This window comes from Atractosteus spatula, chromosome 11 (genome assembly GCF_055471065.1).
Source record: "Atractosteus spatula isolate fAtrSpa1 chromosome 11, fAtrSpa1.hap1, whole genome shotgun sequence".
Taxonomy (NCBI): domain Eukaryota; kingdom Metazoa; phylum Chordata; class Actinopteri; order Semionotiformes; family Lepisosteidae; genus Atractosteus; species Atractosteus spatula.
In genome coordinates, this window is record NC_142716.1 from 24,941,973 (window position 1) to 24,956,042 (window position 14,070).

The following is a 14,070-nucleotide window of genomic DNA, read 5'->3' on the forward strand; positions in this document are numbered from 1 at the left end:
GAGAGGTAAAGAGTATATAAGACATGTATGTGTATATTGTGCAGTATTTGGGAGTCATAAAACATTTAGGTACAGTATATCTATTAAAAGTTATCTTTTGGTATACAGATGCTGTAATGCAGCATAATGCCTGGCTGATACTTGTCATGTCATGATCATGTAGCATGTCTATACACTTGACCCTAATAGGACCAAGCCAAGAGTTTTTATACCCCCTGTCAATGTTTTACATCTCTGTTTCAGAATACATTGCTCGAAGTAGGCCAGACTGTTCATTTCAGATTAATATCTGAGTACAAGTGGGTCATCAGATTAATACGAGGTGATGCGTTTTGGAATTTTTCACAGAGAAATCTAGCTGTTTTGCTTGTGAATGTTTGTACATTCATGTAGTCTTTGTTATTCCTTTCCAATTTTGTAATGATAAAGCTGTCAGTGACTGCACTGGTGTGTAAAAAATGTAATTCATGTAAAAATCATTTTCTATCCCAATACATATACTATACAACAAAAAATCTGAGCTTGTTTCGACCTGATTTATAACAAAGCCTGCAGTATTTTAAGATGTTTTGCATTGAAATTGTAAATGCCATACTGTGTATTTCCCTGGATACAGGATCGGTGTTAAAGACACAGGAGGAATGCTGTTAGAAAACAGTATTCTGAACAACATAAACATATCATTAATAAATGTTACAGACACAGATTTCTATCTGTCAGGGTCTTATTGTAATCACAAACAGAAGCCATCATTTTTCTTTAGTCATGAGTTTGTCTCTACAGAAGCTGGCCTGGTTGGCAGAAAGTCAAGTCTGGCCAATGATCAAAGTAGGCTTCAGGACATTGTCAGTGCTCACATACTGCTGCTTTCATTTGCTGTTTGTATTCAGCAAAGTGCCCAACAGAATGAATACAAGTCCTCTGGTGCCTCTCTACTATGTTACTAATGATGGGATTAATTAAAGTAAAAAAGTATTTACTGGGGACAGCGCTAGCCTCAAGAATATATAAACCCAGTCCTGAAGTTACCACGTTTTAATCATTTTACCACTATACCTGCATGAATGTGGACTTCCAGAGTGGTTTGGCAGGCTGTAAATGGAATTTATTAATAGAATTACAAATCTTGAGGATGTTGACATTCTCTGGTTATCAAAAGGCAACATTCCTCTCGCATCTTACAGTAAGAGACATTTAAAACCAGTAGTCATTTATTGGAACATTTGGAACCAGTAGCATATGCTGCATTTTAATGCACCTCAGTATTTGTTCTTCTGCCCCCCCAAGTGGAAATGTTTTATTAATTTATTTTTATGTGTGTATATCTGTATTCATCTAATTCGTTTTTTCTGTTCTGTAGCATGTAAGAAACGTACTAAGCTGTGAGGTGTAAATTTTAACATACAAGCAAAAGTAAGAGTTGATACCTTTTGATATAATTTCAGACATTTGACATTCTGTAGGAGTAGTCAAAATGCAAGATTTAGTATGAAGAAAAACCTTGTTTTTTGTGAGATTTTACAAGTGTTGCCAAAGTTGTGTCCTATAAATACTTATTTTTGTACTGACTCAGTGTACATCGTCAGTGTAATCGCTTTTCTCATCTATAAGTGTTCCCCTTTCGGAATATGATAGAATTCACACAACAATAGGCCTGAACTATCTAATTTAATAAATACAAAGAAGTGCTGTGTTATCAGCATTCACTGCAGAGGTTGCATGGTCTATTTATTTCTCTGTGCCGTTCCTTAGCCTACAGTATAAGTAGCATCAGGAGCATTAGCTTTTTTCAAATGTTTTTCTTAAAGCACGGATCATTCTAAGTGTGCACTGAAACCTTATGGGACCATTGATTTCATGTTCAGTAAAAGTACTTGTATATATCAGGAGCCAGCTGAAACCCTGTACATGTACCGAATCACCTCAGGGTTAGAGAGCACACGTAAAGTTGAACCTGAAGTTGGAAATGATTAATTTAACAGCCCGCGCAGAGATAGCTGGGAGGTGTCTGTAAATTTGCTGACATCTGCTGTATGCATGGCAGCAAGTTTTCATGGAGCGGAGAACAGAGATCTGCACGCTTGAAGTTGAAATGTGGAGCACGTATGAATATCCAAAGAAAAATGCAGACAAGACAATGGCAGCTGCATTGGCTTTTTGCCGTAGTTCCTTGTATTTTGAATTTAAGAGTACATTATTAAAGCAGAAACTAAATGAATGACTGTATTAAGACTGAAGAATTTAGTTTTGCCTCTACAGTTTTGACATAAAAAGGCTTCTGACAGAATTAAATACCTATGTAATTTATTATGTCTTCTTTATGTCTTCTGAAGGGGTTAATGCTTTTATATGCAACCAGTGAGTTTTGTAGCAGATGGCTTATTCATTTATTTTCCCCTCGCTTTTCTTGGCTCCTCCACAAAGTATTTGGTGAGTTTCTTTTTGATCTACAGAACAGGGTTTTAATTGTTTGAGCTGCTATTGACTTATTCTGTTAGCTATTACTCTTCCATTAATAGGTGATTACCACCTGGGACTTGTATTTCACAACTGATAAAAGCTTTGTGTAAAGGATTCCTTTAGTTAAGTACAAGAAGGATAATCTCACGCAGCTCTTCGAAGGTTTTGTCCTCTAGAGTATGCCATTCAGGATGACAGCAGCACCAACACAAATAAAATCAAATTTCATTTTTCTTTTGGCGATTAAATGATCTGAAACCCCAGCCTTGTAGGAGCCCTTGCATTTTCAAAATAAACATTTGTCCTTGTTCAGGATAACATGAGCACAACATGTTGCTCATTCAGACCACCATCAGCTCTATTTTACAACTGCAGTCATTAAACATAATATAAAAGACACACTTGCTGTCAGCATCTGTGTCTACAAGAATGAGAGTGTGGTTGAAAGTCCTGGTAGGGTCCAATTTTAGTTGTTAGGAAGCTGACAATACAAGACAGCTGCGTTTTGTTCCTTTCTTATCACTCCCCTTTCAGGGATTATTATGGCTTGACTGCAAATAAAACAAAACCTTATTTGCCAAGTGCTAATTGCATTGCTATGAATGCTCATTTAGGGATACCAAGTGGGTGCTGATTATCCAGGGGGGACATACATATGTCTGTAAGGGCGGCAGACAATTCCTAGTGCCATAAAAGTTCTCTCTCCACGAAGCCTCATTTTATGACAATAAATTGAAGGCCCCTCATGGGTAAAATGTTAGGGAGATATATTAATTGAGGACACAATCTGGTTATTCCACTCTGAAAGATTGCTTATGCTTTGAAATCAAAGGGAAATTACAAGGGGTGGTGGGGGGAGGTTTAGAGTTGTCAGCCAAATGTATACAGAATGGGCAACGGACAGGTTCAAATCGTTTTTTGTTTTTCTTTAGGCAGTGAAGCAAAAAGTGTCAGCTGGTTTAAAGATGTAACTCAAGCAATCAATAAAAACAGCCTTTTAATACAAGACAAGTGTGCATGGTTTTCCTGTCGTGCGATAGCTGTCCAATCTGATAGCAGCAGCTGGGATGTAAGAATGGCTGTTTTAATGCCTTTAACTTTAATTCCTGATAGTTTTCATTGGCTTACAGATGAGACTGTTGTCTCACAGTAATGAGATTATACCAGTTGTTGGGATTATAAAGCACAAATAAAATGATTTAGGGTATTAATAGATAACTACATCTAAACTATTTTCTCTGATATTTTTACTACATTTATTTTGGTTGATTTCACCTAGACTGTTTTTTGTCAGCATTTGTTTTAGGAAAATCCCCCCCAAAATCATATCGTATCCTATATAACTTCAGAATTTTTTTTCTGTAAGCAATAGTTTCTTACATCCTGAAATGTGTTTACATCAGTAGTTTGTAAAATTCACCTCACAGTGAATTTATTTTCGTCCATGTCATTTTTAATAATGTAACCTGGCTGTTTAAAAGCTTTTTATTTTTTCAATGTATCCAAATATGTGTAAGTACTTTTAAAGCAAGGACTTTAAGTAGACATACTACTTTGAAATTTACACTGTGTGTTCAATGAACCAAGATGGTACTAGCATACTGAATGTATAAATGTCCTCTACTTACAGAAAATATTAGGAGAATAATGATTTAAGATCATAAAGGCTGTATTCATTTTAAAGTTAAACATTTTTCTGTTTTTATAGGGCATTTTATAGAATCAAGATCCCACCCTGGACTGAGACACTTGCTTATTTCACTAAAGAAATGAAAGAAAAAAATGGAAAACACAAAATCCATAGAAAAATGTCTAATGAAGAAAGTAATGTTTCTTCACTGAGAAAACTCCTAACAATACTTCTTTTAAATTAAAAAAAAGCATCATTAAACATAATGAACTAAGGCAAAGTTATATGGGAATTCAATTAATGAAAAAGTCCTAGTCTTTGACAAATTATTCAGATCTGTCAGAAAATACAGTTTCAAATAGATTTAACAAGCATTTAAAAGAGCCATTGTACATCTCCTTTTCAAATTCCAGTAAAGGAGCCGAAAGAAACTTAAACGGTCTGTTAGAAATATTGACCAAAATAATACAATAACATCCAAGAATTAAAGATTTTAAATGGTTTGTCTTCATTCTAGATTAATTTAGTACAGCTTTAAAATAAACTAGCTTGTACACTCAGAATATGTTCAGATCAATATTGTCCCACTATATAGGTTAAATCTTAAAACATCTAGAAACCCAATTACACATTAACAGTGATATATTAATAGTTAATAGTTATTAATATTTTAATATCAATAAGAAATGTTTAATATTTGAAATGCTGTATTCTTGCACCTGTGTCCTTTCCTGCATTAATTTAATATTTAATATAGAAATGGTATTGTAACCTGCCAGAAAATGTCCTGTGTTTTAATTAATCAATTATCAGCAACATGCTAAGCACATGTTGATATTGCATTCTTTCCTTAATGCTTTCTGAAATGTTCTGAATTTTGTTTTTCACTCTACCGAGACATAGTTGATTGGAAGAATGATACTGTTCACTCTTGCAGCACTGCAATCCCACATGTAACTGAGAATTTACAGGTCGCTGTTGTGTGGTAAGAACACTGGTCAATGCAACCCTAGAACAATTCGACCAGATGTGCAGTCTTGCTGGGAGAATCCCAGTCACACCCCAATTAACAATGCCTATCTATAGGACTCCCCCTATCCTCTAGGCAAGTTGACCCACTCAATGATGTTTTATGGGAACCTGTGAAGAATATTGGTGTATTTATTATTTCTCATTATCACATGTATTCTTTGTGAACTTTGACTGCTGTCCAGGCTTCAGAAGTACTGAGAAGGAGACAATAGTTTTAATTTGCTTCAGCAAATTAAAACAAAAGCATAAAGAAGATATGCAAATATGTAAAATAGATAGCACTGAGTTAAAAAGAAAAATAATATTTGCCACATAAAACTAAAAAACAATGTAAAAAGAGGACAATCATTTACTCTACTCACACACACACAAAAGTTTTAATAGCATTCATGACAGTAAGAAATTGGATAATAAAATGATTGTCTCGTGGGTCAAAGACCTAATTATCAGTCTGTGGCTCTCTGCTTTTCTTGCCTAACAAGGTCTTTCCCTTACTCAAGAAACAAATTCAATTACACGACCTTAAGCAATTCAATACTGTACACTTTTGTCTCCTGTGCCAGACTGTCTGTCTGAGCACTGTAAATGTATGTAAATATTTATAGAGATGTCAAAAGCAAATGCATATTTCCCAGGTGATCTACTTCTTAAGCTGCTGTGTAAGTGACCATGCTGAATGTAACACTGAATAGTCTCAAACTGCAGTCTCCAAGCACAGTCAGAATAATATAATTAAGCCTGTTCGCAAAGATGGAAAAATGGAAGTAAGTAAGCTGGCTAATGTGAACTTCAAACTTCAATCCATCTGAAAAGCTTCCCTTCTTCATTCAAATCACCCAGAAAAGTGAAGTGGGAGCCAAGGCAGGCCCCACAGAGAGGACATTGTGATGTCTTCACTGGTCATTTAAAACTAATTCATGGCAGACAACAACCATCATTGGAGATGATTCCTTCTTATCCTTATAGTGCTGAAATGTTATATCGGCACCACAGGGTATTATGGGAGAGCTGCCAGGCACAAACCATTTCTGTCGTCTAGCAACTTTATCTGCTGACAGCAATGGGCCTTGTACACTTTGTTCCCACTATTATATTCTGAACTACTCTAACTTGGTTTTTAATATAATTCTATTTCTTGTTGTCATCCAACAGATAAGAGTTTTTTTGCATACCTTGTTGTAATTTTACCAGAAATTACTGAAGGTGAAAAAAACTAGGACTGGTCATTACAGCATTCATTAAACATCATGGTGCAGATGTTTTCTGTGACTGTTTTAGGGCAATATTATTCTTCCCCTAGTGGAAATTTATATCCACGTATCAATGGATGGTTTATTTCTACTTTCAGACCTCTTCCATTCAAAAAATAGCACAATAATAAATATCTCATTTATTTTTGTCATGCAAAGGATGAAAATAGAAATAGAAAATAGACAAAAGTAGGTTTTAATAGCAATATACTATATCACTCGGGTCAGAATATATTGGATTTCTTGAAGGTTATTGGGTAGGGACATTGTTAGCTGTAGTTTGGTTAACTTCCAAAAATTTAAAATTTGAGAAGTATGTTATAAGTCATTAAAAAAATCCAGGGGACACTTCTTTCAGTGCTTTCTGGCTTTAAACAGGGCTAAAAAGAGAATCCAGAAGTAGGAAGAGATTTCTAATATTTTGCTAGCTGCTTAAAATTTATAAATGTGCAATGGGTGACTACATTTAAGTACATTAAGTTTTTGTGTATGTATCTTTCATATAATATTTTAAATACAGAAGGAAATTAAACAACACTGGAACAGTGTTGCAAAGAATAAAATAATATTCACTGCATCCAATTCTGTCTCATATTATTCAGATTTTATTTGGCGTCTAAGGAAATTATTATATGCGAGTGAGGGCTGTCTCTGTCAGCTTTGCTGATAAGTTGTGTTCTAGCCTCTGGTGGTGCATTAGTTGCTTCTTACCTACTTTATCAAAAAGAAGGATGAAAAGGGGGGACAAATCTGCAATGCTCAAACAATAAAACGACACATGAAGGCTGTGTCCTTTTCTGTTGAAATCTAATCAGGCATGCTCAAAATCTCTCAAGCAAGAATCACAACCAGGAGGGAGGATGTTAAAGTAATTATTTTCTTGTAAGGTGTAGACTGAGTGCCTGGAATAAGATATAGTTTAGAAATAAACAACATTTCATACTGACCATTTTTTCTGTATATGCCAGTAATTACTAGCTTTATCCATTTTGGTATTTGTGAAATAGCAGGATTCAATGTAATATATGTAGAAGTGAAGGGATCTTGTGCTGCTTAAATGAAGGTGTGGTATTGTCTGAAAAGTGAGTTAATTTTACCTGTTTCTATTCTCTTTCAGTGCCGACAATTTCAGAAACATCCACAACAGAAGAGATTCCTAAAACGACTACTACCACCACGACTACCACCTCAAAGAAAAATGTGTTGACCCCAACATCTACGGTGGGCCCCAAACTTCCACCAGAAGTTCCTGACACCACAGCCCCCATCTCTCCCGACCTCTTCCCTTTCCCAGAACGGTTCTGCGACAGTGTTGAGAAAAGGAGCATATCTTGGCCCCAGACACAAAGAGGCATGTTAGTTGAAAGGCCTTGCCCCAAGGGGACAAGAGGTAGGCTGTAGATTTACTTTCCATTGTTCCCTGATCAATAACCAGCTGTTAAAGTACATAGGTTATTTCTGTTACTTTTTTTTCTTGTTATATATGTTGTTCAGCCCAGCTGTAGTATATTATGTGCGTCTGAGATAATTAAGCATTTTGACCTGCTATATACAGCATTGGTAATAATGTATGTCTTATAGTTATTATATGTTTTCAAATGTAGTCTCTATATATGATTTTTTCTGTGATCTTCAGTCTCCAGTTTTCAAAACAAACCGGCTAAGTGCTGTACTGATCTGCCCAGTTTGTCCTCTTTAATAGACAAACCTAATTTATTAAATACCTTTTGTTATATGCAGGCACGGCTTCATATCTTTGTGTGCTTTCCACTGGGGCATGGAACCCAAAAGGGCCTGATCTCAGCAACTGCACGTCCCATTGGGTAAATCAGGTTGCGCAAAAGGTATGATGGATTTTTTTGAAAAAACTAACCCCAATAAATTCCTATTGTTTTATTTGTGTTGTTTTCAAGAAAAAATAAAGACTTCAGTGCTAGTTATAGCATTCGTCTGTGTCAAGCCATTGGATTAATAACTTATGTGCCTTTTGTCTTTTTTATGTTATCTCACGTAGAGTAAAACAGTGAACATAAGACCAAGCTGCAAAGTACATTGTCTTGCTGTTTGATATGATAATGTTTCTTTGGCTCAGCACGTGAAACGTTTAAGTCTTTGGTGCAGGCCATTTAGACTAAATTGTGCATTAATAACAGCACAATGGAAGATTCTTATAGATTCCCTCACCTTTGGCATAAATGTTTTAACTTACTTTTATCAAAGAAGCTTAACTATCTTGCATCGTTGAAATAGGCATAATAATATCAGCTTCAATTAGTTACAAATTTTCCATACCTAGCTGTGTAAAGGAATATTTCATCACAGCATGGGTATGTTGTAATGAGAGAGGAGAGCCTTGTAGCCTAAAATAATATTTTTTGAACCATGCTGAGATGATAATTTATATCACTCCAGATCAGAAGCGGAGAAAATGCTGCTAACCTTGCAAATGAGCTGGCCAAGCATACCAAAGGGCCCATCTTTGCTGGCGATGTAAGTTCATCAGTGAGATTGATGGAGCAGCTCGTTGACATCTTAGACGCTCAGCTTCAGGAGTTGAAGCCCAGCGAAAAGGACTCCGCAGGCCGGAGTTTTAACAAGGTATTTGTTCAAGGCTTTGAATCGCTTTTTGCCCCGCATCCCTTGTGACAAATTCTGTTTTATTAAGTTTCTTCTTTGCTGTCTTTCTTTGTTTGATCTTAAAAGATTTCAAGTCCTCTTTGATATTACTTTTCAAGTTAGAAAATCCTGCATTCTTGAGTAGTGTCCATCTTGTGAGTCAAGTACTAGCTCAAACACAGTTTTATTTAATAGGTTGTCCTGTTTTCTGAATCCTTACCTTTCTCCAGTGTTCGGTTAAGTGTTAAAATCATAGTTTTAAAGTGAAGCCTAGCTTTAATCTGTAGGCAGTGACTAAGAGATGGGGAAAACAAGAAAAGGCATAAAGGCTGTTTCTTGTGAACAGCCTGAATACATCATTAAAGCTCTGGAAAGTGGTGCACAAGCCTCTGTTTTTGCTAATTGTGTGTTTCTGTGTTCTTTTTTTCTTTGTTTGAAAAAGCTTCAAAAACGAGAAAGGACTTGCAGAGCATACATGAAGGTATCTCAGATATGCAGTCACTGTGCTTTTTCCCACCACACCTTCCTCTGCAGCATGAGCCTTTTGTATTGCTATGGACTCTTATGGAAGTTTACCTTGGAAAATTTACCAGGTTTATGTTATAACTGTGGTAAAATCATGTGGTAAAAGTACAGGAGACCAGTGGTAAATTGACAAAGGCAGACTTTCAAAAGGGGAGCCTCTTTCCTTTCTGTGTGATTCATACATTGTATTAGTAATTGCCTTCCCACAGTCATAATTGTACCTCAACCCTGACAGCCAGAAGTGCAAGGGAAATAATTTTCGAGATGATAACTTTTATGACAATTTCCAGCCTCTGAGGTTTCTTAGTGTTTTACTGACATATTGGTTATAATTTCTTTTCACTTGAATAAATCTACACTCTGGATGTTGGGACATGTTTTCCAACCTTCTACCCGTCTTTGTCAGTATTGTGATGTGTATTTAATATGGAACATTCCATTATGCTTTGTCCTTGGAAGTCAAATTTTCTTCTATGGTGGTGTTCCATGGAAGTTGGGGACAGAGTGAACCGTGACAATTGTCAAGAGGGGGAGGGAGAGAGACATCGTTTGATCACAACATTTTCCACACTCTTCAGTATTGCCTTCCCTAACCCCTCCCAAAAGGGTTGTGCTTGAAACCCATCCACTTTAAAATAAATATATATAGTATAGAGATCTTAATGGCAACACCTACAATGGATTGTTTTTCATCAAAGGCACAGGCACCTACAACATTTTCAACTGTGTAATGACCTCAGCAATGCAAATTCAATAAGTTTGTTCCTTGAGAGACATGGATTTTCATTTGTACTGCAAATTAGAAACAACGCTATGGTTCCTTGTGACTAATAAGGCTGGCCTGGGCAAAGAAATGTATGCCCCTCTTCAGTTAATGGCTGTAGTCCCTTCAGTGGGCGCGTTTTGACTATTCCATCTCCCATTAGAGCGAGAAAAGCCTTTTATGTCACATGGAGGTGTCTTCCACCTGCCACAAAGGTCAAGGCGTCTCAAAATGCAGACAGAAAGAGGATATTAAGATGGATTAGGCTAATTAATCTTACTCAGACGGTAGCCTTTGCTGGAGTGTCCTGATCTTTCCAGCACACACAAATGTGTTTTCAACACACATTTGTATTTGAGTGTTGTGTTTAATTGACGATTTAGTATCTTTTGAAATTGATCAGGAAGATATTATATACATACCATTAATGACACATTAGGGCTAGTAAGAGGACATTCAGGCAAAAGCGGCAAATCAGCATTATTTGACATATTTAATTCAAGGCTACATTATCTTTGCATTAGTGTAAAAGCTTGACTCCCATTGATTAACTGATTAGTCTGATTGATTTGATTATTTTCTAAAGAGATTTTAATGATGTCTCATTGAATTTCTGTATTTACTTTATTTACTGCCTGAATGAATCTCCACTAAGCAGGCTAACAGGCCTGATTGGAAATTTACATATTAATAAAAGGTAGCTAAATACTGTCAGCTTTGCAGGTATTACTGCATTCTTTTTTTTTTCCATTTATTGTGGATGCAGAGGTCTTAAGTTTGCTACAACTGTAAAAATCTGTAACTGTAAAAAGGATCTACCTGAAATCATACGTAGAAACAACTCCTCCTTTTTGGATTTGGGCATCCAGACCGTTTTTGATTAAATTAAATATTGTCAGTAGTTCATGAATAGAGGTTCTTGGAAAATAAATTTAGAAACTTGGCAAAATAATTGTAAAAAAAAGTTTGAATAAAATAGACTAGTGTTCCTGGTACAAAAAAAAGTGTGGGAAACAAATCTTTTTCTGTTTTTCCCTTTTCCTTGTTTTTACATTTTTAATTTTCTGCTTGAATGCACAAATACACACCCACAAACTTAATGCAGCATTTCTACTGGGGTTGTGGTGGGGGAGTCTCATTGGCTATATTTCGCTCTGACTGCAGTCGTAAATACCAGTATTTTTATGAGCTCATTGAAAAAATTAAGCTCTAAAGTTTTTTGGAAAAAATGCTTTCTGTCATTTTTTTGTGGTTCCGCGGATGTTTGTTCATAAATACACTTTGCTTTTGGCTTGACCTGCACCAAACACTAAATAGTACTGAAAGGTTTCCCTGAGTTTGCAATAAAGCTGACAACGTCTCTTGTTTCGGTTGGTGTAGGCAATTGTAGATACGGTTGACAACCTGCTGAGACCTGAAGCCCTGAAATCCTGGGAAGATATGAACTCCACAGAGCAAACGCATGCTGCAACAATGTTACTTGATACCCTGGAAGAAGGAGCTTTTGTCCTTGCTGACAATCTAATGGAACCGGCTATAGTGAAAGTACCCGCTGAGAATATAAGTAAGTGATTTCATTCCCAATAAACAAATAAAAAGCACTTCCAGTAAGCTATAATTCAAGTGTTGTCTACACTTTGTCATTGGTTTCTCGGAAATTATTACCATAATTATTAGTTGCGGCATTAGGTATTGTAGTAACAAAATTAATTTTATCAACATTATTATTAAGCTGAAAACTGATTTGTTTTTTTATTGTTTAGTTTCCTTGTAAGAGCAAGCATTTCAGATAGATGTATCCAGTTATATTTCATCACATCGTAAAGCGAGGCAGGAGAGGAGGGTGTGTAATTGCCAAGAATGCAAAGAAAATTGGTGAAGCTATTGGTTGGCTGTCTCTGTCAAAAGTGATGTATTTCACTACATAATGCAGATGGAGGGGATGTGTTTGGTAAAGGGGCACTTCTGACCTAGGTAATTTCACAGATCAAAGAGGATCCAACCTTGCATTTATAATCACTTAAAGGACTTGAGATATTCTGTTAAATGCCAGTGAACCTCAGCACAAAGGAAACAGAAAATGGAAAAGCACTAGGATATTATGTTTATATTGTGCCATATGTCCCACCTTACAAGTTGAAATGCATTTTAAATAGCTTTTATTAAATCCTGCAAAAGAAGAAATAAAAAACTTTATTTTTTATTAATTTTCAGATGTATTAATTGAAAGATTCACTTTATGCTGCTATTATTGAAGGGTATCCTTCTTAAATGTTATATTCTTTTTTATAATTTAGTCAGTTCAAAAAATCTTTCTTTTTTATTTTAGAGTTCTTAATTTCTGTGCATTCACTACTACCTGTTTAAGTATGATTTTTCAAAGAAACATTCAGGTAGTCCTCACCATAAAAAGATGCACTGTGAAATATAATATATCAAGTGTCATCTTAGACTGTAACTATTCTAGTCCTTTCAAAGGCTTTAAAATGATATAACAAAGCAATTATTATATTATTTAATATCAAAAGAGCAGTTAAGCATTTTAATGTTTTAATGGCACAATACCTGATAGTAGCCACAACATTTCAAAAGAATTTGACAGGATGTTCTTTGTTTTCTGCTCCTCAATGAAGCACTGGCCTTGCACACTATTTTGTAAACTTTTACATAAAAAAACATTTAATGGCATGCATTAAGACAAAATATTTTCTGCAGATTCGATTGTCATTTTTATTTGATGTACTTTATATTATATCATAAATTATGTCTGGCTTATTTTTTCTCTCTTTCCTCTAATTTGGCATTGCCCAATCCAGTTCTGGATGTGTATGTGCTTAGCACAGATGGACAGGTGCAGGATTTCAAATTTCCTCAAACCAGTAAGGGAGGAGTTTCAATCCAGCTGTCTTCCAACACTGTCAAACTAAACAGTCGAAATGGTAAGTCACAGACAGCCAGCAATCCTTCCATTTGTAGACAAGGAAGGCAAATGTTTACCATGTGTGATTTTACTTTCAGTGTGTGGTTTTGACTTTTGTTTGCTAATGTCTACATGAAGAGTTGGAGACCAATGAGAATAGACACTGTCAGACAAGACTCACATAGCAGCCTGTCAAAACTGACAATGCACAGTGATTAGTTATAAAGCATTGTCACAAATGCCTGGAACTTCAAACAGAAGTTATGACAGATACTACTTAAAAATGAATTCCTTACTTAAGGTTTCCTTTTTTCCCATTCTCGATAGCTTTAATTCAGCCCTTTTGTTTATAATTTAAAACAAAGCAGAAACAAATAACTTTAGTGTTTATGGCGGTCATGATTTTTTTGCAAGTTATTGGGATATTTAAGAGGTTTTATATCTGTTGTTCCTTTTCCATTTTTTCAGGTGTTGCCAAGTTAGTGTTCATCCTTTACAAACGTCTGGGACAATTTCTCAGTACAGAAAATGCGACAATTAAATATAGCAATGAAGAAAACGGTCGGAACCATTCGGTTGCAGTTAACTCGCACATCATTGCTGCCTCCATCAACAAGGAGTCGAGCCGTGTATTTATCACGGATCCTGTGATTTTTACCCTGGAACACATCGATGTGAGTCCTCCTAATAAATTAATGGAGGGGTCATAAAATCAGTGGGAAAGAACAGCAAGGCAGACAGAATCCCTCCATTTGAATTGTAAATGCCTGACTAGGTCACAGAAGAGTTTATTTAAGTCAGTGAACATAAAATTAAATAAGTCTGCATCGGTGGTTATTAGAACTTAAGTGAATTCTTAATGAAAACTAATTCT

General features: G+C 35.7%; 1 protein-coding gene across 8 annotated transcripts in view; it reads left to right on the forward strand.

Annotated features, from left to right (window-relative positions):
• The window catches only part of adgrl2a (adhesion G protein-coupled receptor L2a), a 113,208-nt gene that overhangs the window by 77,397 nt on the left and 21,741 nt on the right, over window positions 1–14,070 (forward strand). For 7 of the 8 annotated variants that reach the window (XM_088927761.1, XM_088927753.1, XM_088927760.1 and 4 more), the window contains 7 exons: window positions 7,490–7,762; window positions 8,113–8,216; window positions 8,785–8,970; window positions 9,431–9,469; window positions 11,657–11,840; window positions 13,093–13,215; window positions 13,665–13,870. In XM_088927761.1, the coding sequence (XP_088783887.1) occupies window positions 7,490–7,762; window positions 8,113–8,216; window positions 8,785–8,970; window positions 9,431–9,469; window positions 11,657–11,840; window positions 13,093–13,215; window positions 13,665–13,870 (1,115 nt within the window). The remainder of the gene's footprint in view (window positions 1–7,489; window positions 7,763–8,112; window positions 8,217–8,784; window positions 8,971–9,430; window positions 9,470–11,656; window positions 11,841–13,092; window positions 13,216–13,664; window positions 13,871–14,070) is intronic. The other variant, XM_088927755.1, reaches the window with a different exon arrangement.